The sequence below is a fragment of the Diceros bicornis genome, chromosome 23 (assembly GCF_020826845.1).
Source record: "Diceros bicornis minor isolate mBicDic1 chromosome 23, mDicBic1.mat.cur, whole genome shotgun sequence".
In the NCBI taxonomy this organism is placed as follows: Eukaryota; Metazoa; Chordata; class Mammalia; order Perissodactyla; family Rhinocerotidae; genus Diceros; species Diceros bicornis.
Window position 1 is genome coordinate 44,453,722 of NC_080762.1, and position 27,969 is coordinate 44,481,690.

The 27,969-nt window shown below is 41.4% G+C and overlaps 1 protein-coding gene and 1 pseudogene across 1 annotated transcript; one reads left to right on the forward strand and one right to left on the reverse strand.

Annotated features, from left to right (window-relative positions):
- Positions 1-1,493: 1,493 nt before the first annotated feature.
- Positions 1,494-27,969, forward strand: CNR1 (cannabinoid receptor 1). Its single transcript, XM_058566658.1, has 2 exons — positions 1,494-1,808; positions 22,552-27,969. Exon 2 carries the CDS (start codon positions 22,615-22,617, stop codon positions 24,031-24,033), a length of 1,419 nt encoding a protein of 472 aa, XP_058422641.1. The 5' UTR covers positions 1,494-1,808; positions 22,552-22,614; the 3' UTR covers positions 24,034-27,969.
- Positions 20,872-21,148, reverse strand: LOC131420622 (transmembrane protein 258-like; annotated as a pseudogene).

Sequence of the window (27,969 nt, forward strand, 5' to 3'; positions counted from 1 at the left end):
CTTCGGCGGGGCTCTTGGGGCCGGAGTGACGTGGCTCCATCAGGTGGAAACCGAGCAATTCTCCCTCGACCCAACTCACGAGAGATAAAGATGTCTAAACACCACGAACGCCGCCGCCACAACCCTGCCCGGCCCCGGGGGGAGGGGGAGCGCCTTTTCTGCTGAAGCGGCGTCTGGGGCTTGTTTGTAGGTTCGCAATTCACCATGATAAATGTAAAGACCAATTAAGGTTTGATCCGTGCACACGGGAGGCAGACGGCGGCTGATAGTGGAACCAATTAACGAGCATGTCCCCTAATTTCTGCCGCGGCCGCCGGGAGCACCGCGGATCCCTAGGCGCCTGCGGCGGCTGCCCCTGAACCCCGCGGACCCCCCGCCCGGCCCTGGAGGGAGGCGTCCTCCTCCAGAGAGAGAGTGCGAGGAGTGGGGCGCCCAGGCGGCTGGGGAGGGGGCGCGCTGGGCAGGGAGGCTCAGAGTCAGCCGCCCACGGAGCCCAACTGTTTGCAGCTGGGGCCGGGCGGTGGGGCGGGCCCGAGTGGTCCGCGCCGGGCGGGGGCGGCGGGGGCTGGAGAAGGCGCCCAGCGCGAAGCCAGGCGGTGCCCCGAGGGCGGACAGGTGGCCGCACGGCAGCCGCCAGGTAGCAAAGAGCTCAGGGGCTGCGCGGGGCGGTCCCAAGGCTTCGCCCGCCCCCGGGCCCGGCTTGCTGCTGCCCGCCGCGGGGGCTGCCTAGGGTAGGGGGAGTGGGGCTCGAGGCCGCACCCTCGGGTCCGGGGAGCCTCGGTCTCTCTCTTCTGCTCCCCTTTCCCTTCCGGCTCAGCCCGCTACCCCAGACGTGACCCTCGCGCAAGGTGTTGGCGCTGCGCGGTGCCGGGGCGCGCGTGATTAATGGCCCCGAGGTCGGGGGCGGCGCAGACACGAGCCCCTTGTTGGCTAGACCAGGGTGTGAGGGTATCCGGGAGGCGAGCCAGGTCATGGCAGTGGGGGTCCCCGGGACCGCAGCGGCGGAGGAGGAGAAGGAGGAAGAGAAGTAGGTGACGTGGGCCGCAGAGGCTCGTCCCCTCTGGCCCCGGGGCCGGCGCCGCGGCGGGTCACCCGCGCCAGCAAAGTTTGGAGCCACGGGCGCCGCGGTGCGCGGGTCCCTCCCCGCGCAGTTCCCGCGGCGGGGTCTGTGCCGCCGCCGCTGCCAGGGCAGGACAAAGGCTCATTAACACGTGATGGGACCGCGCTTCATAAATGGGACTGGAGCGAGAGGGAGCCAGAGACAGAGCGAGAGCGGAGGGAGAGGCAGGGACCGCGCACGCTGGGCGAGGCGACAGGAGCCCGAGCTGGCGGTGACGGGTGGCCCCACGCCCGGCCAGGCAGGGCGGGCGGGAGGACCCAGTAAAGAGCCCGGGGAAGGGGAGAGGCTCGCGGGCGGCGGGAGCGCCAGTCTCTGTCGCTGTCACGGGCGGACGCTGGAGGCGGGGGACGCCGGCGCGCGGGCAGCGCGGACCGACTGACTTATTGACCGACCGACGGAGGCACACCCCGCTCCACCCCACCCCGCCTCGCCCGCATCCCAGCGCCGGCGCTACCTCCCTCCCGTTGCTCCCTTGGCCACCTCTTCCTTCTCCACTTCTTTTCCGCCTCTGCCTCTTCTTGGCTCCCGCGGCGCCAGTGCCTTCTCCGGGCCCGGGCAGGGCGCCTCGGCTCCCTGCAGAGCTCTCCGTGGAGTCAGGGGGGACATTTCGTTCTGGCAGAGAAGCAGCCCCTGCGCTGGGCGAGAGGTGCCGAGGGAGCTTCACCCCGAGGACCGGGGGATGCGAAGGGTAAGACCTGGCAGAGTTGCGTTTGGAAATACTTTTTCCGCCTCCCGCCCCCTCGGGTACTGACCAGTGTGGTCCCCAAGTGTCCTTCGTGGAGTTCTTATTCCGTGTGAGCGAATCGTGCGTCGGTGTTTACTTAGCTGTATAGCCCCAGCCTGTTAACTGTGGTCTATGCTACTTCTGGAGGTTTCTACCATTTACTAGTTATTGAATGTGTGTGCACCTGGCTCTCTGTATGCACTGATGTCTGTTTGTGGAAAATGTGTAATTGTCCATGTTTGAGAAACAGGCGCTTGAGTTGGTGCTTAATGTCTATAAACCGTACCAGCAACTAAGTCTTACCCGAGAAATACATCCATCTCTGCACCAAACCTAGAAACTGTCTCAAGTAAAATATAAATGTCATATAAAGAAATGTATGTCAAATAAACTTTTGATATAAAAAAGTATAGCTACAGAAACCACTCTGTTTTTGAGGAATAATAAATGTGCATTTAACTAATATCTGGATTTGAATGTTGATGGAACCGTTTAACGCAGAACTAGCCATTAGGTGAATAAAGTTGATGTGTTATCTCTTGCTAAGACTCAGTCATAAATGGATCACCTCCTGAGTGCAGATGTGTTTGCTGTGATAGACGTGAGACACTGTCATTTGGTCGTTTGAAAGTTTAAAAGCAACATGCGTGTTCCTAATTTTAGTTTTAAATTGAACAGATGAGAAGAAAAAATTAGTAACATATTAATCATTTTGTCTCCCATCTTTTTTATTCTTCTTCAAATAAGTGCTTTTCTTGCCTTTGTTGTTTTCTTGATATATTAAGCATCCTTGGGCATTTAATCCAATAAGAGATTAGAACAGATTTACTGGTTTTAAAGGTGTGGAAAGATATCTCTATGGGTCCCATAACTTCTCATTTTTATTACCAAGTTAACATTTTTTGAACAATGGGAGAAATGCAATTTCTTAGCAGAAACTCAGTGGACGTTGAGTATCAGTGGAGTGACCACTGCCATGAATCTATTTTGCAGAATATTGAGCTCAGAGCAACCAACCTTTAAGGTTCCCCTAGGACTTGATCTGATTTAAAGTGTTGCTTTTCAAATCCTACCTTACTGACAGTTTGCAAGGGAAGACACACTGATTGATTTTTCTCTGTCCCTTTTTTTCCTGGTACTCCTTCCCCCTCCCCCGCTCTCTAACTCAGTTAAGAGCAATTTTATCAAAATAAAAGGCCATGTATAGTTTCTTAAGTGAGACAAATTATTTTCTGATCGTATCCATACATGAACAGAATCCACACACCTCCAGAATGTTAAATGTTGTATACCACAAGCGGTTATTTGTGGGTGCAATAGCAGTTGCCATAGTTGAGCAAGAGACTTGATGATGGACATGGTTTTTAAAAACTAATCCATTTTAGGTTATCAAGAGAACTTACTGTAAATGGACTCTTTTTGTTCCAAAGATGTCTCCCACTCCAGGCAAGGAGCAGTCTTGGCTGAGGTATGTATGGAGTGTCTGATGGGAAGAGGTCTCATTGTGTTCCTTAGTCTCCGTGGGGGTAAAATAATGCCACAGGGGGGGAAGGCTCAGTTCTGACCTTTCAAAAATAAAATGACTCTGCTTGCATACTCGTTGTTAGGAAGGCAAATTAGATATCCATGCCCCCTAATTTGAATAGATAGCATCAGTATATGTGCATTTAAAAAGAATGTTATGCCTAGTCCCCTAAATAAACCATAAGTGATAGTATTTAATTTGGTGTGTAAAGTTTTACATTCTGGTGAAAATGTGATCTCATGTTGGAGTAGTGCTCGGCTTTGTTTGTTATCCACTGTTTTCTGTCTTTTTCTGTTACCCTTTTCCCAGTGGACTGTGTGCCTCCCTGTCTCGCCTGTGAGATTGTTCTCTAATAAGCCTAGCTGCAGGATCAGTGTGTTCTTTTTGGCATTTCAAAATGTTAAAATAGTGAAATTGTTAAATGTTACCAAGACGAAACTGCTGGGAATGAAATTCTCCAGAAGAACCACTATATTTGTGGCATGTTACAGTCTATTCCAAAAGAAGACTCCTTGAATCCGTTTACCTATTTTCTCAAGGAAGAAGCAGCCCCGTTGATTGTGTTGATAAGTGTTTAGTATGCAGTGTCAGCTTATTAATTACTAAGGCAAAGCCTGAAAAACTCTTTCAAAACAATCGTATGACATTCTTCTTTGCTTTGACACAGAATTAACATTAACCACTCAGAAATTTACACAGGCTCCTTGGTTGTCTTGCATATTAGTATTCGGAATTAGATTTGAGATACTTTGCTATATAAGAATAAGCTATTATGAAATGGAATTTATAATAGCAGTTTATAGTTCACCACGCTTACCAAATGTTTCTTCCCAGAAAACAGTTGGCCTAATAAGGAAAGGGATTATTTCCCATAATTAGCTCTCCAGGAATGCTGCAAAAAGAGTAATAAATTGAATTTGGAAGTACCTAGCAACACATGATGAGTAAAACAAGATTTGGTTATAGTGTCTTGAATTTGGTTAGTAAAATGGAGCCTGTTCTTTAGGTTGCTGCCTGTTATTCTTGGGGTAATTATGTTAGCTCAGTTGCATGAAGAACACAGACGAGAGCTTCCATTCCTGCAAAAAAAGGATGCAGTGTCTCCACCAGTGTAAGTCTGTCTCTTCTATTTTTGTATCCATCATTTTCTAATTGAACTGACAAATTAGAATGAAACCAGCCTTTGGGTTTAAATTATTTATAATTCTGCTTTTGACTCTGAAACAACCTGGACCCAATGTTGCTTTCACAACATTGTTTGAAAAACTGTACTGGGGCCAGCTTTATATATTGCTTATCTACATTTTGGGGGACCACAAGCTCTGCTGATATTTCTTTTCTTGACTAAAGAGTGGGAGACAAGTTAAAGAATAAGAAGAAATCAAAACCAATTGATGTACTTGGTGTTCGCAAAATTTTAACTTCTTATTCCTCCCCCAGTTGTCCAGCTCTTTCCTCATCCTGTTCTCATAATAATATTAACTTTATAATATAACTACATGAATGCTGTTTTTGAGGGGTTGGGGGATTCAGCACCTTGCCACTGATTTACTATTTAATGTTTTGATAACTGTTTAATTCACTTATCTGTATATTCTTGGATTAGATTAGATTAACTTTGTGACATATTATAGATCGACTCAGATTTCTCCCAGATATTTTCTGGACTAAAAGAAACAATGAATATCATCCAGAATATATGTAATATCAAATTATATGCTGCATAATTTTAGATAACTTGATATATAAACACACATTTATACATACATATGAACAAACTTTTTCATAGATGTATATCATGACTGAAGTAAAAATTTAGACACATTTATATATTTGGACATATAATTCAGATTTTAAATAAATACTACAAATTTCGGGCAATGTCCAAATTCAGGGCAGCTGTGCAGATGGACACTGAAGACTCAAGGCAAAAGGAAGTGTCCACCTTGAATCAAAACAAGGCTGTTCTTATTTTCCAGGATAGTGGAAATTTGCTCCAGTCCCATGTGTTCTAAGAATCTTGCAAAGATGCCAGAATGGGCATAACCACATTTGATTATAGTTTTATCATAAGGACTAATTGATAGGTTTAACACAGTTCTCACCAATCTTGCTAATTGTTTATTATTTTTGGAAAGAAAGTTGAAGGAAAGTTGGAAGAAAATATACAAAGTTATTACTGTATCACAAAATGCATATTACATAGTCATATTTGTTATATATAACACATTCTAATGCTATCACAAGTAAGTTAAAACTATATGCTGGGGCCAGCCTGGTGGCGTAGTGGTTAAGTTCGTGCGCTCAGTTTTGGTGGCCCCTGGTTCGATGGTTCGGATCCTGGGTGTGGACCTACGTACTGCTCATCAAGCCATGCTGTGGCAGGTATCTCACATATAACATAGAGGAAGATGGGCACAGATGTTAGCTCAGGGCCAATCTTCCTCAGCAAAAAGAGGAGGATTGGCAATGGATGTTAGCTTAGGGCCAATCTTCCTCACACACACACACACACACACACACACACACAAACCTATATGAAATTTGTGAGGGGGGAGAAGGGAGGGTTGTGTTTAGTGGTTTGCCAGTGTCTCTCTTGCTACTACTCAAGTGGTTTGATGTTAGATGAACTTCTGTCTCAAACAGGCCTGCGTGGATAATAGATATGCTTGTGACATATTGGTAATAATAGGTCAAAGCCATTACATAAAGTCCTCAGTGTGATTACCTGTAGTTCTTAACATAAAATATTTACTAAAAGCTTTCCTGGGTCATATTTCTTCACTGAACAGGGTACCCCATGGAAAATAAAGTATATTGCATTATAATAGTTTTTCTAGGACAGTTTCAATTACAAATATATTCTTGATCTAGTTTTCATTGATATTTTCCACATATTTGAAGTATTTTCCACACAGACTATAAATGAATAGTGTGGGGATTCCTCTAATTTAAAAGTTTCATTTGGAAAGGTAAATTTCATAGCTTAGTGAGCATGGACTTCTTGAGGTTCATAGTTGTGTTTGTATGGGTTTTTGAGTGAAGAGTTGTTTACTCACCACACCTGAGCAAATGGGCCTGGCAGAGTCATAGCAGTTGTTCTGGAATACTGTGAATTCTGTTTTAGCCCCAGCTGGAGAAATTTTCACACCTGCACTTTAGGAAAGCTTTCAAAGCTTTGCTTTGTTTGTTTGTTTTGTTTTCTTGTGTTTTTGAATATGTGAGTTGAGACTGGTTAGATAGGAATTGATATTTTTTAGCCAACCCTTTTTTTTAACCCATTGTGCTATCACATTATGTTCTGTATTTTTTAATAAGATTCCTAAAGTAGATTTTGCATTTTTTGAACGCAACAAGGGATTTAAGTTCCCTTTTCTCCTAACACAGATGGCAGATCCTTTTTCTCTAAGAGTATAATATTTTATTATCTAAGATCTTATTTTTCCATTCTAATTTAGATTCTTAATTGTTTAGAGTTTGGATTCATTGAATAGAAATTTGATATCTTTGGCTTGGTTCCTTACCACCATTATCAACTCTGAAGAGCATTTAAAAATTGTTTTTAACTTCAGGAGATAAAGTGCAGTATAGTTTCCTAAATTTGACAGTGTAATATCTATTTTTTTATTCCTACTAGCAAATTCCATGCTATTGCTTTTTAAAGAAAAGCAGAGGCATTTTTCAAAGATGTGCCAGGCAATCTGTTGTGGTAGTTGAATATGCTGGCAAATGCTTTCACAACCTGTGTATGTCAGTAGTATATTTAAATATAATTAAAATAAAATATAATAAAGAATGTTTTTCAAAGTTTGTGTTTAAATTGGAAGGTTCCCCTCTTTCTTTCATCATTTCTTCATCCATTATTTTAGATCATATATTTAGAGAAGAAAATTGGAATCAATATGAGTTCTCTAAAATGAGTTGTTATAAGGAGTTTTACATTGAAATGGTGATAAATTCCAGTACGCTTTTTAAAAAACAAATTTCTACTTTCACATATGGACATTCGTACTAGGAAACATTGGTTTCTGTTGGTCAAGAGGCTAAAAAAGATGTTTTTAATATATGAACCAATATCATAAGTGGTATGCCTTTGTCACTCTTGTTTGCTTTTTACTCAACTATGTTTAAAAATAAACCAACTTGATTTATTCTTTATAAAAGAGACTTACTTTAATGCCACTCTGATCTGTATATTTTGGTTTATTCCAGTATGGCTTGTTAAATGGACCAGATTGTCAACTCATTTTAACACGTGGCTACCAGAATTTGTAAATGTTTTCTCTAGCTTTTGTATAAGTTGTGGTGAGCAAGCAATATGCATGTAGAGAAAAAGGAAAGCTGAACAACTAACACATAACCAAAGTAAGCAAAAGAGTGTCCAAAGAATTCTGTATCTTTGCATATGTGGGAATTTGACTTTGGAAAATGTACAACTACTTTTGAAAATTATGTCTAAGTTCTTACAAATTAAAAAAAGGGAAATCTTGGAATGATTTTAGTCTTCCACTAAGGAAACTAATTATGAGTAATCTATGATCCATTTTTATTGATGAAATAATTAGGGAACAGTCTGCCCAGAGTCATATATTTAAGTGCTTTGGGATACATTCCATATATTTATAACTTTTAGGTATTTTTAAAAGATACTTGCCGGCTGTAAGCAGTGTAAATTGCATAATTACCAGGGTAATTCTGTAGGATAATTTGCAGTGGATCTGCATTACGTGGGCCTACTGCAAAATTTCCATTTTAGTTTGTCGTTTTCTGGGTTCACCTCCTGTAATACATTATTTTATCGTTTGGGAAAAAGAAGAACAGAAACATTTCCATCCTAAAAAAATAAGGTGGAATGTTAACTACTTTTACTTTTGTCCTGTTCTTTTCTGCTCAGTAATCAGGAGTTCCCTCACCCTGTTGAAAGAAATGGCTAGCAAGCCTATAAAACTTTGCATAGACTTTGTACATAGAATTAGGAGAAAATGGTGTGGAGTTCTTAGTATGGGTATGTACATATTATATCTCAAAGCCACTTTTCTTGCTGGACAAAATATATAACGAGAAGTTTCTTGAAAAAGTGCAGAGAGGCTCTGAATTGTAGGCTGAAAAACCGTGAGAAGTTCTCCACTCCTGCTTCTTTTCAAGCTACACTACATATTCTATTCCAATCAAATAGAAATACCTTGGTTTTAAAGATCTTCTGTGGGAGACTACTTTATCATGAGCAGGCTCCCTTAGCAGTCCATTTCATTGATCTAAAAACCTATAGTCATAGAATATTCTTTCTTGCTATCTGACCTCAATTCTTCTTAAAGGTTAATTCTATTTCCTCCCTCAGTTAGTCTTTTTCATAGGTCTCCATAATTTTTTTTTTTTTTTTTTTTTTTTTTTTTTTTTGTGAGGAGATCAGCCCTGAGCTAACATCCGCCAATCCTCCTCTTTTTTTTGCTGAGGAAGACGGCCCTGGGCTAACATCGGTGCCTATCTTCCTCCACTTTATATGGGACGCCGCCACAGCATGGCTTACCAAGCAGTGCGTCGGTGCGCGCCCGGGATCCGAACCAGCGAACCCCGGGCCGCCGCAGCGGAGCGCGCGCACTTAACCGCTTGCGCCACCGGGCCAGCCCCAGGTCTCCATAATTTTTAACGGTGGCTCTTAAACTTTAGACTGTGTTAGAATCTCCTGGAGGCCTTGTTAAAACACAGATGCACCCTAACCCTAGAGTTTCTGATTCTGTAAGTCTGAAGTAGAACCTGAGAATTTGCATTTCTCATGGGTTCCCAGGTGTTGCTGAAGCTGCTGGTTGGGAGACCACCCTCTGAGAACCACTGACCTATAAAATACCTCTGCACACACTTACAAACCACTATGTGACTTCTCAGACTCTTCTCTAAGATGTACACTGGAGTTTCCGGCACATTCTCACCTATCTTATTTCCTAATTCTTTATCTTCTCATCACTTTTTCTGAATATTTTCAGTTCCTCAGCTGTGTTCAAAGTCACATAATTGCATCACACAAACCCTAGGAAGGCTTTGACCTTGAATGAGTACAGTAGAACTACCTCATGATTTCAATGGCATAAAAATTCTCTACTTGCACCCAATTTGCATACTTACTTCTTAATCATAACTACATTTCCAAAGCATATTTAGCATCTTTACTAAAACATAGTTCTTCCAGTTCTGTTTGTATATAATTATTTGCATCTTGAAGGCATATTTTTCTGTTTGTATCTTCCATTGTTAGTACACACTGAAAATTTTTTAACATTTCAACCAAAGTAGGTGATACATAAGTACCTAGTTTTCAAAATCGTGTTTGAAGGGAACCCTGGATTTACACAATAATAAAAACTTATTTTAAATTATTCCAGTGAGAAAATGATAGGAAGGAAATTGAATTATTTAGAAAGCTACCTTATCCTTGATTTGTATGAGTTTTTGAACAAATATTCACTTCTCTTGTGAAATATTCCATTTTAACCCTGTAATAATAGAAAATAATTTTCTATTCTTTTTTATCACAGAGTTATGACCGTGTTGGTGATTTCGTATTTGAAAATTGGAAAGCCAAATGTTTCATAAAATAGGAATGAGTTGAATTTGTTATTAGAATTGATTTTGGGCTCCTGAGACGTTCTCATCTTACTTTTAGCATCTCTTGGCATAAACATGTCATTTGTTTTTAGTAGAACTACTTTCCTTTACTCATTCTTAATTACTTGAGGCAGAATTCCAAATATTCACAATTAATTTTTATCAATATATTAAATTTTCTCAACACCCTTTTACCCCAGAAAAGCAATTAGAAATTTAGTTTTTGTAGGCAATAGTAATAATCCATTTTAACCCTCCATAACATATTTTCTTATTTATGTTTTAATTAATTCAGTTGTAAAATGCATAAAATGTTGTAGCAGGAGAAGTTGTTCAACCAAAGCAAGAACTACTGAATAGTGTCTACTGAATAGACTAACAAATTGCTTCCTGAGGGCTTATAAAAAAAAGCCACTCCATCTAGTGGTTGAATTTTCACATAACTTCTTTTGACCAGTTGTTTTGAAAACACACTTGCACGTGGAGAAACCCATTTGGCAAAGATCAATGCGTGATAACATGCATTTGAGGGAAGGAAAAAGTCCATTATAATCATAATTTCATATATTATCTTAAAAGGTCTATCAACAGCATATAATTAGGGTTCATTCAAGGTTGTACATGTCACAAAGATCTCTTTATATGTCATTGTTGTGTGGCTAAACATTGACGTTCATAATGCACACCCAGGCTAAACAAGAATCGGGATAAAAAGTAAATACCTGATCTTTGCCCACAAACTCCTCTTGCCATCAGTGTAACTTCTGTTTGATACTGAGATAAAAGATCCTAGGGTAAATAATTATTGATGCCTTTTATGTAACTTTTACATTTGGGCAGTTTTTCTTCAGATGGATGTTTGTATGAGACCAAGACTCAGGTTTAATTCTCTAATGATCAACTGACTTTATGCCAAGGAAAACTATCCCCAGTTAAAAGCCATTCTGCTAAGATAGATCTGTCATGTTGATGCACACCAGCATTCATTTAGGAAACAGGTATTGAGTTCCTACCCGGTGCTAGGCGTGGTACCAGGAAGAGGACATGTAAGGCCATATAAGACAGGTCCCTACTCTCAGGGTGTTCATGGTCTGAGGGGTTTAGACGCAAGGAAGACCACTACAGGGAGTGCCCATCACCTCTCCTGGGAGAAAACCTGAAAGCATGTATAGGAAAGGGATTCATTCAACCCAATACTATTATATCATATGCCTATTACATGTTTTCATACCCTTTTCTATTCTGTCACCTGTGGAAGGGGAAGGACAGATGAGTGGTCTTTATTTGATGGGGTGGGGTAGAATGGAGAATCATTTCCCTTGTATCCTTGACCCATATTCACTACACAGGTGTGATACATGGATAATGTCTATTGTCTACAGTGCTAGGCACAGAGTACATGCCCAGTAAAAATGTGTTACATGGAGCATGCGAGGGCCTATAACTTCATATCCGTGAGCCTCTTTCTGTAGTAACACAGCTCTGTGTCCTTTGGGTACTGCGAGTCTGTCAATCACTTTCTTATTGGAGCCCTACTAAGGTTTACAGAATTTCGTCCGCCTTGATTCCAGCCAAGATCTTAGGAACTGGCTACAGAGTCTTCTTCCCTCTGGGTCTAAGAAAACCACACTGCTCCTATGGGAAGTTGAGTGATTTCAAGTGAGTTTGAATTTCTTCATATGGAGAATGACTGTTTCAAGGTTTTGTTTACTAATAGCCATCATGTCTCATGAGACGTAAAGAAGGTACCTTCCCCATTCCTCACTGGTATTGTGGAAACTGTCATTGCTGTCCACAGTCTTTACTATCGACTACTGAAGACAAAAAAATCTACCTAATTTTAAAAAATAGTCGTAAAGACAAGTTGAATTTTATTCATTTTTTGCCAACAGTCACTGCAAATAAGGTGCTAATCCAGGGTTAGGACTTATAGTTTATAGTTAATTGTCGTGCTTTGTCCCTGAACACCTTGGGGCAAGGATGATTTGCAAGTGCTATGGGCAACCTTTCTGCTGTCAACAGATCATTCCTTCAGATTTTAGCTGTTCACTGTGTAAAATTATCATGTACTATTTATTACCTCCTTTTCCCAAAATCATTTCTTCTCCCTGCCTTAGAAATGGAAAGATGAGTGTCTTTTTAAATGGTTCTTGGACCTCAAAGTTAAGAGCAGGGACTTGGAGTTATGTAGACCTGGGTTGATGTTCCAGCTCTGCGCCCTCTAGTTGGAGACCTTGGGCAAAGCATTTTACCTCTCTAAGCTCAGTTTTCTCGAATGTAGGATGAGGATTCTAATAGCCCCTAATTCAGGAAAGTATTAAACAAAAATAATATATATGCTTAGCATGATGCCTGGCACATAAACATTCAAATGTCTCTTACTGAAAATATTTGAGAATTGGAATTTTCTCTATTGTGCATTTAATCACCCAAATCACCTAATCACTCTGAGATTTGAACCTGGAGAAACAAGACTTGGTTTTTAGTTGGACTTAATTTGTATGCTCATGGATTCAAAGAGAAAATACCCCTTCATTGGAGAATGAATGAAGAAACGGAAGAGTATACTGCACCATTGGACAACATGTAGCACACTTTAAACTGCTGTCCTTGGTAATGAACTATAAAGAGAACCTATCTACTGGGTTCTACATATATTATGGACCAGAATAATACATTGCTTTTAGCTTTTAATGACCAAACCTCATATGCAAGATAAAGACAATTTTATAGAGTATTTTATATACGGACCAGGCTTCTGTTGAATTGAAAACGTGGCAGTTGTATTTCAAGGGAAGGCTGTTTCAGTCATGCCTGACTACTTTTCTTTATAGATTATGTACAAAAGGTATCTCTCTCAAAAGAAAAAGGGAAAAAGTAAAGGCACTTGTTAGTAGGGAAACATCAAAACAGCAGAGCAAAATTAAATGGTAAATGGGATTGGTTATAAAAGTCAGCAGATCGTTTCATTTATATCATTAATTTGGCTCCATGATCGGCTTTTCTTTAGCGTCACCACCTAATGGTGAGTGCTCAGTCTGATGTCGTCTAAAGGCATCATTGCTTGAGCCCTGAAATCCTTTGTTTTAACAAACCTTAAAATGATAAATAATTAGGCATGCTTCAAGTTAAGTATGAACAGAAGTATAGCCTTATAGGTGTCTTAATGTTTGTTTAGTTCATATTAATTGATACATTTTTATGAAAAATATAACACTCATTCATATTGTTAGTAAGAATAGACCAGAGAAAATAGTGCATTTAATAAGTTCTATTCTACATTACAAAATATATGAAAAGCTAAAGCTTTGAGAACCAACCGAGCATTACCAGCATAATGGAATTTTCTTTTATATATGGGAAAAGGAGCTGACATTAGTACAAGGAAGAAAAATTATGTATTTTTGTCTGAATTATCAGGATAATTGTCAATCCTTTATTTCTCTTTGCCATAGAAGATTATACAAAAAGTTACCAGACTACTTTAATAATTCCAAAACTCTAATGGTTAGATAAGAGTTAGAAAAGACTCAATTGCCCATTCAACTGTAGCAGAAATATCATTCATCAAGTTATGATGTTGGTCCATGAGATCTGCCATGTATATTGAGGATATTACTTAGACATAATGCAATTATGAGTCAACTAAAATTTTTTCTACTAACTTGAGAAAAATACATTAACAAGTTATTTTTCTTGGTCAAATTAGTGGAAACCAGGCTTTTTCCCAGAAATAAATGGAAAATAACAAACAAATATATCCACTGGCACCCTTATTCTCTTGAACCCTTCACAGGGCTCTTTTACGAGGCTAGCCAAGCAGAACAACACAGAACCAACGAAGAAAGCAGGGAAAACAACAGGGGTAAGCAAGGGCCTGGGACTCCTGCATTTGATATCCTGGACTCTTGTCGATAGAAACTACGAGCTTGACCTTGTATCCTTAAAGCATTTATAAACTTAGAATATTAGAGAAGGAGCCAATGGGCTGATACAGTCTGTAACTAAATCGGGAACATCAATCCTTTTGATGCTTCTAAAGAGTTTTCTGCCTTCCTGGACATGACATCCTGCAGGAAGCAAATACTGCCTACTCTGTTCCCCCAGAGATGCTGCACAGGCCAAAACTGCAAGGATTTTGACTCCAGATACAACAGTGATAAATCTCTAAATTATTAAAATGCCTCTCTAAAACAAAGAAGGTCTTCAGTAGGGCAATGAAGACTAAAATAACCTGCTGTTAAATTACAGAAAATATCCTATTTGAAGTTTGTTTTAAGGACTTACTCCATGCTCACCCTAATCAGAACATGGATATTTTATACTGTTAATGGTTATAGAAATAAAGATATAGACTATGGGTAGACTTTTAAAAAAATCCATGCTGCTGTCATACCCATAATATTTCTTTGATGATGCCATAGCCTGCCAGGTGATGTGTAAGTTTGGGGGGGGGCGTGGATGGAGAGGCAGGTGTGCAAGTAGAGAGATGGACAAAAAGAACAGGTGATGGTATTCTAAAATGTTGAAGTTTTTAAAAAATAATAGATTCAACACATCAAAATATTTTTATTATTATAAAGCTTGTAAAGTTATTATTGTGATTTATGGCTTAAATTGTTAGAATATGTTGGTTGAATTTTTAAAAGCAGAATTCTAGGAATATCCCCTTAAATGTCATTCAATCATTCTTTTACTATAAGTGTCATAAAAACAACTTCTTTAATAGGTGCATCTACACATCTTGCTAGAAATTTCCAATTATGAGTTTCCCAGTAGCAAACAAAAACAAAATTAATGGCAGCTGCACCCCCCAACGCCTAAACTGTATTACTAATGAATCCTCAAAGAAAACTCTCAATGCAAAAAACAATCAGGTGGAAATTACTGTAATAATCCGAATGTAGAAATAAAGGAAATCATCACTGAAATGCAGAGAACAGTTTTCTTGCCATGATCCCATTAACTGTTAAAATAGCCTGTGCACAGTGGTATTTTGACATTACTAAGATCCTTGAACTGCACAAAATCCAAGTATATTTTTAAACTGTATTCTTTAATTAAAGTTGGCTTCTGTTGGACAGAAATTACTATATCTCATAACCACACCATGCCCTGGCTCAGATTTAACAAGCTAGTTTGTTTTAATAAAAGCGCTTGGTCGCGTTACAATGGGAAACTGTGATCACATTTGTGTTGATCTTAATATAAAGTCAATCACAGGCACGTATGTTTTGCATTACTGAAATAAGGTCTGTGATCCTTTACCTTCACTGAAGAAGCTTTATAGCTCTTCCAGCTACTAAAATTTTAATTCTTGAGGCCATGACCATAGGCAGATTTACCTAGATGGGCTGGTATAGGAAATAGTGATTTAATGGGAGGTAGTCTTAATTACTGTTGACCAAGTGCCTCAATTTGTGTTTGTAAGAAGCTAGAAGACTTGAATATGACATAAGATGCAAAATGGCTTTATCCTAGTTACTCTTAGTCCTTAAAACAGTGCATAAAGTCCAAAAGCAGAAGCTCTGGAGTCTGAGAGACGTGGGTTCAGCTCCAAACTCTTCATTTTCTGGACAATTTATTTAACATCTAATGGCCTCCATTTCCTTATCTGTGAAATAGGATTATAAACAAGCCCCTGATAGAGTTGTCATGACAATTTAATGATAGAATATGTGTAAAGTCTCTCGAATGCCTGAAATATAATAGACATTCAATAAAGTTTCCTTTGCCCTCACCCGTGTGTGTATCTTCTATTTGCTTCATGCTTTAAGTGCTGAGACAAAAATAAAAATTGAATAAACAGCCTATGATCTAATTAAAGCAATGAATTATCTTGAAATATAATTAATAATATATGGCAAAGAGCCATAGTACTACTAATAATAATTAATATTTATTGAAAACTTAAGTTTTGTGCTAGGCGCTATGTTAAGTGCTTTAAATGCTTTTTTTTTTTTCATTTAATTTTCAGAACAATTCTATGATTTAGGCTTCGTCCTCCTCCTCCCCCTGCCCCTCCCCCTCCCCCTCCTTCCCCTCCTCCTCCTCCTCCTCCTCCTGCTTCTCCTCCCCATTTTGCAGATAAAATACTGAGGTTTAGAAAGATTAGCTACTTGCCTAAGTACAGGTCTGACACTAATCTTGGTCTACTAACTTGTAATTCAATGTTCTCTCCATTACTGATGCTTTGACTGGCTGGAATCAGTGGTGGTAGCATTTCTGTCTTAGGTTAGAGGCATGGTGTATCATAAAAGTTAAAAGCAGCTCCAGACCTGTATTGTCCAAGATGGTAGCCACTAGCCATATGTGGCTATTGAGCACTTGAAATTTGGCTAGTTCCACATGTTGAAATGATAGTATTTTGGATACATTGGGTTAAATCAAATATGCTATTAAAATTAATTCCCACTTTCACCTTTTTCTTTCTACCTAGCTATGGAAACTTTTTTTTTTTTTTTTTGTGAGGAAGATCAGCCCTGAGCTAACATCTGCCAATCCTTCTCTTTTTGCTGAGGAAGACTGGCCCTGGGCTAACATCCATGCCCGTCTTCCTCCATTTTATATGGGACGCTGCCACAGCATGGCTTGACAAGCGGTGCATCAGTGCGTGCCTGGGATCCAAACCGGCGAACCCTGGGCCGCTGCAGCAGGAGCACGTGTACTTAACCGCTTGTGCCACCCTGCCGGCCCCTGGAAACTTTAAAATTGCATATGTGGCTGGCATTACATTTTTATTGGACAGCACTGCTCTAGAAGCAGAATATCTGGGTTCATTCTGGCTCTACCACCTACTAGCTGAGTAATGGCAAATTACCCTCTCTGTGCCTTTCATCTGTAAAATGGGGATAATAACAGCACCCACCTCACAGAGCCGTTGTGAAAATAAACAGTTTGATACGCATAAGAGGCTCAGGTTACCACCTGCACGTAACCTCTCCATAGGTGCTTGAAAAGGGAAAATCAGCAAAACTTAGTGGTCTACCTGATTATAGAGGCCAAGAAGGGGGAGGCGCCCAGGGTAAGTCTGAGGTCTGAGCTCAGGCAACTAGAAAGATTATTCACAATACCATGAGAAATGTGACAGATGATATGGCTGAACGTAATTTACTGCAGCATTATCTGTAATAGCAAGAGATGATAAACAGCCTAAAGCTGCATCAGTAGGAGGCTGGTCACATTCATCAACAGATCCTTAAGGCAGCTGCTAGATGGAGGGAGGTCTCATGGAGTAATGTGGAGCTGTCTTCACATATACTTGTAAGTGAAAAAGCAAAGTGCAGAACAGTGTATATAGTATATTATATATTGTTAAAAAGAGGCAATGGATATATTTATATATATATTTGCTTGAATATGCATGGAATATCTCTGGGAAGAGTAACAAGAAACTTCTTGCCTCTGAGGAGGAAAACTGGTTGGCTGGGACATCGGGATGAGAGAGATTGACTCTTTGCTGTATATCCTTCTGCACCTTTCGAATTTTGAATTGTATGAATGTAATAGATACATATAAATATTCAGAATTTCAAATAAATTAGCTCATAAATGGGAAGTATGAAGAGAGAGTTAGTTACTTGAGAGAAGGTGGCTTACAGGATGGAAGTCATGGACTGGCTCCTAGTACCTGCTTGGAAACGTTGGGCTCAAGCTTTGGGTTTCAGGCCAAATATCCATTGAATTAATTAACCTTTCTCTCCTCTAATTTTTATTTTATTTTATTTATTTTTTTCTCCCCAAAGCCCCAGTGCTTGCTTGTATATCCTAGTTGTAAGTCGTTCTAGTTCTTCTACGTGAGCCGCCGCCACAGCATGGCTACTGACGGATGAGTGGTGTGGTTCTGAGACCGGGAACCGAACCCCCGCTGCTGCAGCGGTGAGAGCACTGAACTTTAACCACTAGACCATCAAGGCTGGCTCACTCTCCTCTAATTTAAAAAAAAAGGGCAAATAAATATTATTAAATTACTGCTTTAATGCACCAGTTAATAAAATTCAACTGCCAGCTATTAGGTTCATATGAAAATTTCTGAGGGAGCCCAGCCCTCTCTTTCTCATCTGCTATCCTGTTATCAGGCTGGTGAATCACATAAGAATAAAAGACACCATTCCTGTGCTTGGGAACCACATTCTAGTTATGGAAATAAATATGTAAACTCAGGATTAAATCATATGGCAGAGCCTGTAATAAAGGGATAAACTGGGGGAACTAGGTCTGCCTGGTGGGAAGAGCTGGTCAAAAAGGTCTCAGAAAAGGAGGTTAGTTTCCACTAGGCCTTGAAAGAGAAGTGTAACAGAGAGCTTGGGAATGAGTATTTCAGACAGAGGGTAAGAGGAAAGGAGGAAGGTGTGTAAGTGTGATTCAGGGAGCAGTGAGTCATCACAGGGCCAGCAAGCTGTGTGTTAAATTTGGGTGGGAGATGAGAGGCCAAAGTTAGATTTGAGGATCTGCCAGAACCATTAGCAGCTCTCATAAACTGGCCATCTTCTGTGTCCCTCTGATTATGGGAAAACTTTCCTTTGTAAATGGAGTTGTTTAGCAAATGTAAGTTTGCAAAGAGCAAAGTTGACTCAGGAGACAGCCCAATGGTGGGGCACACAGGACATTTTCTGGAAAAGAAGAGGATGTGAGAAAGGATATGATAGACAGACAGATAGCCAAACAGGGAACCTAAGGACTCTTGAGAGTTAACAGTTGGAGCCAGGCTGAGGGTGGGGACTCAGGAGAGATCTTAGATAAAGGAACCAGGGAGCACTGGGCAACCAGCTTGGCTGTTGGACTTTGATCTTTTACTCCTCATCCTTTATTTCTATCCTCAACAGCTCCCTGTATCCCTGGACACTGCCCTGACTTAGTTGGACGTAACAGACTCCCTGCACTGCGTCTCTGTGTGGTCTGTACACTAGTACTCCTGCCAATGGTCGGGCAGTTCCCAGCTCCCCTGTGCCTTGTTCTAGGACAGTGCAGGGAGGGTGTGCAGAAACGACTCAAAGCCCAGACTAGGGAAAAAGCTGTAATTACCTGAGTGATAACAGAAGTTACCCATGGAGGATTTGGGGCCCTCAGTTTGGTGGTGCCTCCCTATGTCATCACAGGCTACACCAATCACATGAAAGGGCTACAGGCCCCTGAAGGGGCTAAGGGAGCCCTCCTGACTTACCCATCACACTTGCTCTGCTTACCACCTGCTAAAATATCACCAGTATTCTTGTCTACCTCTCTCTAGCCAAGGTCGCCCATGTCGTATGGCTCATTCCATGAGTATTTAGGCTAGGTCATCATTACATAGGCAGCTTACATGGTGGGAGGAGAGCAAAAGGGGTAAAGGGCACAAATGTATGGTGATGGATGGAAACTAGACTTTTGGTGGTGAACATGATGCAGTCTATGCAGAAGCCAAAATATAATGATGTATACCTGAAATTTACACAGTGTTATAAACCAATGTGACCTCAATAAGAAAAAAAATGTCAATAACCTCACCTAAATGGAGTGTTTTTCTAGCACAAATAGATTGGGCAGCTATTTAGGCTGGATACTTTGATTCCAGTTTCATGCTTAGTTATTTCCCAGTATAATTAGAAGAATTCCTCCCCCACCTTGGATAGGAAAGGATTATTTTTTTTTCTATTTTGAAATACATATATTCAATCAACCAGCTTTTTTAGGGCCCCCTTCTATTTGTCAGGCATTATGCTAAATGCTATGAATAAATACTAAGATTGATACAGTCCTTCCCTCAGTGAGCTAACTCTCTAGTGGGTGGGAGGAAGGAGCAGAACGGATGCAAACGCAGAGAAATGTTAGAAAATTTGGTAAGCACCACAATAGAACTCTATTTGGAAATTCTGGGAACACCAAAGAGGGCCCTTCACCTGACCATGGGAGCAGGGGAGCTACAGGAGGTAGTGACATCAAACTGATGGGGAGGAGTTGACTAGGTGGGGGCGGGTGTGTGTGTTTGTGTGGTTAGAAGAGTGTTAGGAGCAGTGGGAGCAGAAGCACTGAGTGCAAAAGCAATGGATTTGGTGTGTTCATGGAGCTGAATCTGGTCCAGCCTAAGTGGTAAGGCCAGGGGTGGTGAGGGGAGGATTGGAGAGAGGGGCCGGGGCCGATCACCCTGGGTGGGTGGAGGGATGGAGGAGGACAGATTTCTGCTCAGAGAGAACAGAATGTGGAGAACTCTGGGGACAAGTGATTGAGGGTCAGATCTGGTAGGTGCTCAGCTGGGCTGACACAGGCAAAGAGAGGAGCTTCACGTGGTGAGTCTGGAAAGCGTGGGCCTGAAAGGGAAACCTTCTGCACGAATTTGAACTTGGTCTTCAGGGCAAAAAGGTTGAAAGAGGAGTCACACGATCAGCCCTGTATTTCATGAAGACCACTGCTGCAGCTGTTTGGCAAATGATGAAAGGGGCTAGGTCCAGAGAAGGGCAGGAAAACTGACTGTGAGGTGGTGGTCTAGTTCTGGTGAGCAGTGATGGGGGCCTGGACTTAGGGGTGGCAGAATGTGGAAAAGTGGGCCATTTAGCACATTGTGCCTAGTCCAAATTACTAACAAACAGAACAAAAAACACATCGTGACACTTAAAGTATTAATTTAAAGTTGTTTTCTTTGCTTCTGCCTCCGTGTCCTGTCTCCACCCACACTAATCCTACATAATCTTGACATAAACATCCTTCCCTTGGGGAAACCTCCTTCAAGCCCCTACGATGGCTGCTCCCACAGCATCCTATATGTCCTCAGTCATAGCTGTCATCATGCTTTCTCATAATTATGGCATCAGCTGCCTGTCAACTCTGCTACACTGTACTTCATGTGGTCAGGGACTTTTTTTTTTTGGTCACACATCTACCTTTATTGTGAGCAGCAAGCGGGACACTTCTACCAATAGTAAAAAATTAATTGACAAAAGCAAGGATCCAGTGAAGCCGCCTGGTTGGAACCCTTGGGAGCTTATAAAGGTAGATGCTGAGCCAGAGCAACAAGAAGAGGACTCCAAAGCCCATGAAGAGTGAGGCCACCAAAGAGAGGAGGAGCCCTTTGTAGATATTCTGAGTGTACTTGGTGGAGGTGACCTCACAAACAAAGAACCAGGCAGTGAAGAACATGCCAACGGCCAGCAGTCAGATGGGGCAAGACAGCTGGATTCACTGGGCTGGTGTATCGGCTCATGGCCTCAAGCGCCGTTTTGCCAGGCTCAGGGTAATCCACGCTCTGCCACCAGAAGAAGGGCTCTTTCTTGATGCTCTTGTGTCCCTAGTGCCCAATGCAGTGCCTGGCACATCGTGGGTGCTCCATAATTTGTTGGATGGATGGATAAATGAATTATTAATTCAGATAGATAGAATCTCTGTATTTTAGCAGGAGGACTTAGAACTTTTTAGTTTGTTCCATGATAATGACTATCTTTTCTACTCCCACCCCCCGTACATTGTAATATGTTTAGGAACAGCAAAAAGACAATTGGTAAATAAAATATTTGTCTTTATGATTATTTTAATTATTATAGATATCACTCAGTACTTCTAATATTTTTTGTAAGCGAAAACAAACATTTATAAATAGTCAAATCAATTCTTTGGCTGTTTATTTCGAAACAAAACCAAATTGTTTAGCTTAGAATTGAAGAGCCCTTAAAATTTGGCCCCCTCCTCTCAGTCATCCTTACGTCCAGTGCCATCCATGTGGAAACCCTTGGATGATCGGGCCTGTCTCCTGTCTTCTAGCGTGTTATGTCACTGCACGGCTCGGGGGGGTGCTGTCAGGCTGCCGTGTCTGTCATCACTCCTTTCCAGTGTTAAAGAGCTTGGTCTTCTCTGGAGCCTCAGTTCAAGCTGGCCCTTTATGACATTTTTCTGGGTTGGTATAGACAATTTAGAAGTTCATCTCAGCCATGGCTCAGGTCAAACATCTCCTCTGGGTGAGGAGACTTGCCTGATGGAATGAGAACTAGACCCGGGTCTTCCCACCATGGCTGCGTGCTTCCTCTGGTTCTCAACAGTCTCTTCCTCCCGCTTCACACTCAGCACAGCCCACACAGCTCGGTCCCTGATGCCACACTGTCTTGTCCATTGGTTGTCTGGTACATTCAGTCTTACCTGTGTGACAAGGTGATCAAAATCTTCAAGAGCAGAGATTGTGTGACATGTTGTTTCTCTCCCCTGTCCCCACCAGCATCAGGACACTGTGTGTATGTGAAGGTAGAAGCCAGGTGGTAAACACTTCCTAACACCACTGTGAAATGCACGCCGTGCCTGAGACGCATTTCCTTCTGCTTGGCTGTCAGACCCTGGAGGTCCACACAGGACTCACACAGTGACTTAAATCCGCACAGAAAGCTGAAATGAAAGAAACATATGTTTCTGGTGTGTGCCACTACATCACCAACTTTGCATGGCTTTTCTCTAAGTGACTGACTCATTTTGTTGACTGAATCTGACTGGGACTTTATCTTTGTTCAGAGACAAGAGTGAAATAACATAATGGTACATGTTTGGGATGTTTACAGGAGGGTTGTTTTTTTTTTTAATTCTCCTGGTTTTCTCACCATTCAGCTTATTTGTTTTCCTTCCTGTTAGGATTCCCGGCTGCAGGTCTGTTCCTCAGTCACTTTGAGTTTGGCCTAATCGAAGACGGAGGTTATGAAGTCGATCCTAGATGGCCTTGCAGATACCACCTTCCGCACCATCACCACAGACCTCCTCTACATGGGCTCAAATGACATTCAGTATGAAGATATCAAAGGCGACATGGCATCCAAATTAGGGTACTTCCCACAGAAGTTTCCTTTAACTTCCTTTAGGGGAAGTCCCTTCCAAGAAAAGATGACTGCAGGAGACAACCCCCAGTTAGTCCCAGCAGACCAGGTGAACATCACTGAATTTTACAACAAGTCCCTTTCATCCTACAAGGAAAATGAGGAGAACATTGAGTGTGGGGAGAACTTCATGGACATGGAGTGCTTCATGATTCTGAACCCCAGCCAGCAGCTGGCCATCGCTGTGCTGTCACTCACGCTGGGCACCTTCACGGTCCTGGAGAACCTGCTGGTGCTCTGCGTCATCCTCCACTCCCGCAGCCTCCGCTGCAGGCCTTCCTACCACTTCATCGGCAGCCTGGCGGTGGCAGACCTCCTGGGGAGTGTCATTTTTGTCTACAGCTTCGTGGACTTCCATGTGTTCCACCGCAAAGATAGCCCCAATGTGTTTCTATTCAAACTGGGCGGAGTCACAGCTTCTTTTACTGCCTCGGTGGGCAGCCTGTTCCTCACAGCCATTGACAGGTACATATCTATTCACAGGCCCCTGGCCTATAAGAGGATCGTCACCAGGCCCAAGGCTGTGGTGGCATTTTGCCTGATGTGGACCATTGCAATTGTGATCGCTGTGCTGCCTCTCCTGGGCTGGAACTGCAAGAAACTGCAATCCGTTTGCTCAGACATTTTCCCACTCATTGATGAAACCTACCTGATGTTCTGGATTGGGGTCACCAGTGTGCTGCTGCTGTTTATCGTGTATGCATACATGTACATTCTCTGGAAGGCTCACAGCCACGCAGTGCGCATGATTCAACGTGGCACCCAGAAGAGCATCATCATCCACACGTCAGAGGACGGCAAGGTCCAGGTGACCCGGCCCGACCAAGCCCGCATGGACATTAGGCTGGCCAAGACCCTAGTCCTGATCCTTGTGGTTTTAATTATCTGCTGGGGCCCTCTGCTTGCGATCATGGTGTATGATGTCTTTGGGAAGATGAATAAGCTCATTAAGACGGTGTTTGCCTTCTGCAGCATGCTCTGCCTGCTGAATTCCACCGTGAACCCCATCATCTATGCTCTGAGGAGCAAGGACCTGAGACATGCTTTCCGGAGTATGTTTCCCTCATGCGAAGGCACCGCGCAGCCTCTCGATAACAGCATGGGGGACTCGGACTGCGTGCACAAACACGCAAACAACACAGCCAGCGTTCACAGGGCTGCGGAGAGCTGCATCAAGAGCACGGTCAAGATTGCCAGGGTGACCATGTCTGTGTCCACAGACACATCTGCTGAGGCTCTGTGAGCCTGACGCCTCCCTGGCAGCACAGGAAAAGAAATTCTTTTTTTTTTTTTTAAGCTCAAAATCTAGAAGAGTCTGTCGTCTCATCGGTTATATTTTTTTAAGTTTACCATGCTTGGTGAAAAGGTGATTGTCACCATGATCAGTTATCAGTTCTCTAACGTTTCAATAGTGTAGATACTCAAACTCAGTTCTCCAGGAGTTTACTGTGAAGAAAGCCTGTTGCTTAAGTGACGGGAAGGTTCTTCAAGTTCTCAGTGAAATAGGAGAGAAACCTTTGGCTATACAATTTGAAGTCTAAGTACCCATAGAAAAATGCCATCAAATGAGTAATGCCTTTGTAACCACAACTTTCATTATAATGTGAAATGTGTTTGTCCTTAAGTATCAGAGATGTCCATTTTTACAACAGTTATAGTACTAAAGTAGAGCTATTGTGTAAAATGTGTTGTGTCCTGTGAGATGTGTATCAGTGTTTACTATGTGTTATTTATATTTGTCTAGTTCAGCACAACTGAAAGGTAGACTTTTATGAGAACAATGGAACACAAGCAGTGGATACATGCCAATGAGACCACTTTTTAAAAAATTATTGCCCATGATATAACTTTAGAAACCTTAATATTTTTTCAAATATCTCTATTTAAATTTGACACTGAAATAACCATAAAGGTTTATTTTTCTGTTAATACAACAAGAAGAATTTGAAGACTCTCCAAACTATTGAGAATTCATTGACACTTAAAAATTTATTAGCCCTACATTTTCATATGAGGACATTCTGGACTATAGTTGTTCTGTTGGGTGATGGATTACAATACGATTGGAAGAGAGAAGGCATATTGACTTTTTTGGCTGACATCTCTGACTTTCTTTAGTCTTTAGCTATTACTGGACCTCTTAAGACAGCATGTGTCAATCTTAATGTATATTGTTATCACTGTGCAGTTGCTGTTTACTTGAAGAGTATTGCTTTCTTATATTCCAGGTTTAAGTAGATTTCATGCCTGGGTGGCCAAACAACAGTCTTCATTTTTTCTTAATTGAAAAGAAGTATTGTCTGGATCAGTAAAATTATACTGTGTGTGAGTATGAATATAAATGTGCGTATGTGTGTGTTTCTATCCTGTAACTGTTATAGTAATGTCCTAAAGTGAGAAAACTGTGACGAAGTATGAACTGTACCACTGCTGCACTCTAGCACATGAATTCAGTTTCTAAAATTGAGTTCTTCCAAAAATCCTGTTGATAAAAATACTGGCCATAAACATTCAGAACCCTCCCCCCTTTAAGAGATTGGGTCAAGTGTTGCTAAACTGACCTTTAGGTATTCCATAAGACCAGTGTTTAGCAAGGAATAATCAATGACAAACATTCAAGTGAAGGTCTGTATTTACAGAGTAAATGTCGGGAAATGGGAGTGTTTGGTTTCTGAGCACCTGATATGGATCAAGTCCATGGACATGTAAGTCTTTATAGGGGAAGTGATTCTAAAAGACCCCCAATGATAACATTTTTCAGTCTTCTGTGGAGGCCGTGTGATCCCAGTTTAAGTAGCCCTATGCGTCACTTGCTGAAGTGAGGAGCTGACACTCGTGATTGAGGCCTTGATGACGTTGGCCTGCTTCCGTGCTGTGCCCAGATGCCACTGGGGACAATCCAGCACCTGGCTTTGGGTAGGTTTGGGCTCAGGAATAGACCTCTCCTCTTTTCCTGGTGAGGAAGATCTGCTAAAGTGTAAAGATGAGCACGGCTTTCTTTCTTCTTATGCCCCAGTCTCAAACTCCTTAATAGTGCCATGGGGGCTCAGAATTAGGCCCTTTCCCAGTAAGCTTAAGAAACCACTCAACCCTGACAAATTTTACTTACAAACAATCTCCTCCTTATACAGATAAAGTGTGGCGCCTGCAGGACCTGGAGGCCTACATAGTGTGAAGTGAAGTGGAGAGCTAGCGTTTATCTGTGATTTCTAGCTATCTAGATACCTGAGAAGCCTAACAGGGCAGTGTCCTTTCTTGCAGTGTGTGTTCTAAGGCTGAGTGTGGCCTGTGGACCAAGCCAGAATACTTTTAGTTGTCTGTCTATACAGCTCGAAGCCTGCTGGTTCCCTCACTTTACCTCTCTAGGATGTGCAGATGGGGACTCAGGGTGCTGGGGGATTAATAAGATCTCTTTAGAAAGAGAAAAGACTATGGAAAAACTCAACAGGGTCTAGCTTCCATTCAAGAATTGTCGCTCTTTTGTCCTGCATCATTCTGAATACTAATCCACATGTCTCAAAGCTCGCCAGACAGTACCAACTCTCTTCTCACAGCTCTGAAAGGCTGGTGAAGATGAAATTCTTGTTACTGGTAGAAAAATTCCAGGATTCATTTTTGAAACTGTATTTGTGTGTATGCAATGTAGATTTTATAGTGTATTGTGCTTTCAAGATCTAAATCATATATAATACATTAAGGGACAATGGGGCTGACAGCACTAAACTTGGTGCTTATTGATATTTTAAGAAATATCTGTGAAATATCATCATGTATGTGTTATAACACCTTCATTTTGAAACGTTTAAATTACTTTGATTCACTTTGCAACTTTTAATATCATTTCCTAACCCAAGTGACTCAAATGTTCTCCCCAGTGAATATACTCATTGGAATTACCATTCATTAGTATCATTCATTAATTAGTCCCTTAATTAGACCCATTAATTTAAATATAATTTATATTTCAGTAAGTTTTATAAGATCCAACTTCAGAGTTATCTACTTTCCTCTGAGGGTAACATATTTGTCCTGACCATGCATTTTGCCATCACATATGTCTTCGGAAAGGGCCCAATTCCCAACCTGTTCACTTTCTTCAGAGTGTTGATGAATCTTTCAGTCCTAGACCAACAGTTTCATTTAGAGAAGGAGGGCTGTCTCCAAGAACCTCTGATTTTCCATTACATGTGAAATATATGTTAAAAAAAAAAGCATGGATCTGGGAGAAGCTGCAGACATATGCCTACCCTTGAGATGATTCCCAACCCTCCCCGTCACTTTGAATCTGGTCTGTCTGGCATTAGGTGTCAAGGAATTTTGGCTGTCTAAACCCACGCTACCGAAATAGGCCCAACCATGAGTTGAGATGAGAATTAGGCCCTGGATGAGTAGCATTCTAGTTACTGTCCTGTCGATTAATTTCTGCCATTCCATGTCTGTAAGAGAGACCACCAATATCATTCGCAAAATTAGATTTCTCACAATCTAACTGTATATTTGTATGATATCTTAAAATCTCCTAAATGCTGGGCAATGGCTATTCACAATTGTTTTGTACTGGCCTTCTGATGAAATGTTAACAATGCCTATTGTAACATAGACAAAACATTTTATCTACTGATTTGGGCCGAATGTATGTAAATAGGTTTTAAAAAAGTCAGATGTTTAAGCAGTGGCTTACAAATCAGTAATTTTCAGATAGGAGAGTTTCTTTACATAAAACCTATCTTCACATAAACTTAGTGTACTAGGCCTGCCGGGGATCCGAGTCCCCAAGAAAGGAAGCCTTTTCTTGTAATAATGTGAATCGAGATACTAGATTATCTGGATTCTTATTTCCAATGTTTCAAGTGGAAAACGTAACTCTTTATTGTCTGTAAATCTAACATTATTACTTTTCCTCTTAGAAGAATATTGTATTGTTAGATGTTTGTTGAGCTGGTAACATCCTTGCACCCGCTGCACTATCTTTGTTAGTAATCTGTATGATACTTCGTACACAAGTACTAGTAAGATTGTTATTCAATGTAGCTTCAGTCATTAAATTACTATAGCAAAGTAGTACTTCTGTAATATTTACAATGTATTAAGCCCACACTGTATTTTATTTCAATGATGTAATTAAATTGTTATTTATTCAAAAAGAAAATATCTCATCATGTCTATTGTCTTAAGTTAC

What these genes read in the sequence shown, in the direction of transcription:
- CNR1 (XM_058566658.1), top strand. Translation starts at nt 22,615, where the DNA reads ATGAAGTCGATCCTAGATGGCCTTGCAGATACCACCTTCCGCACCATC.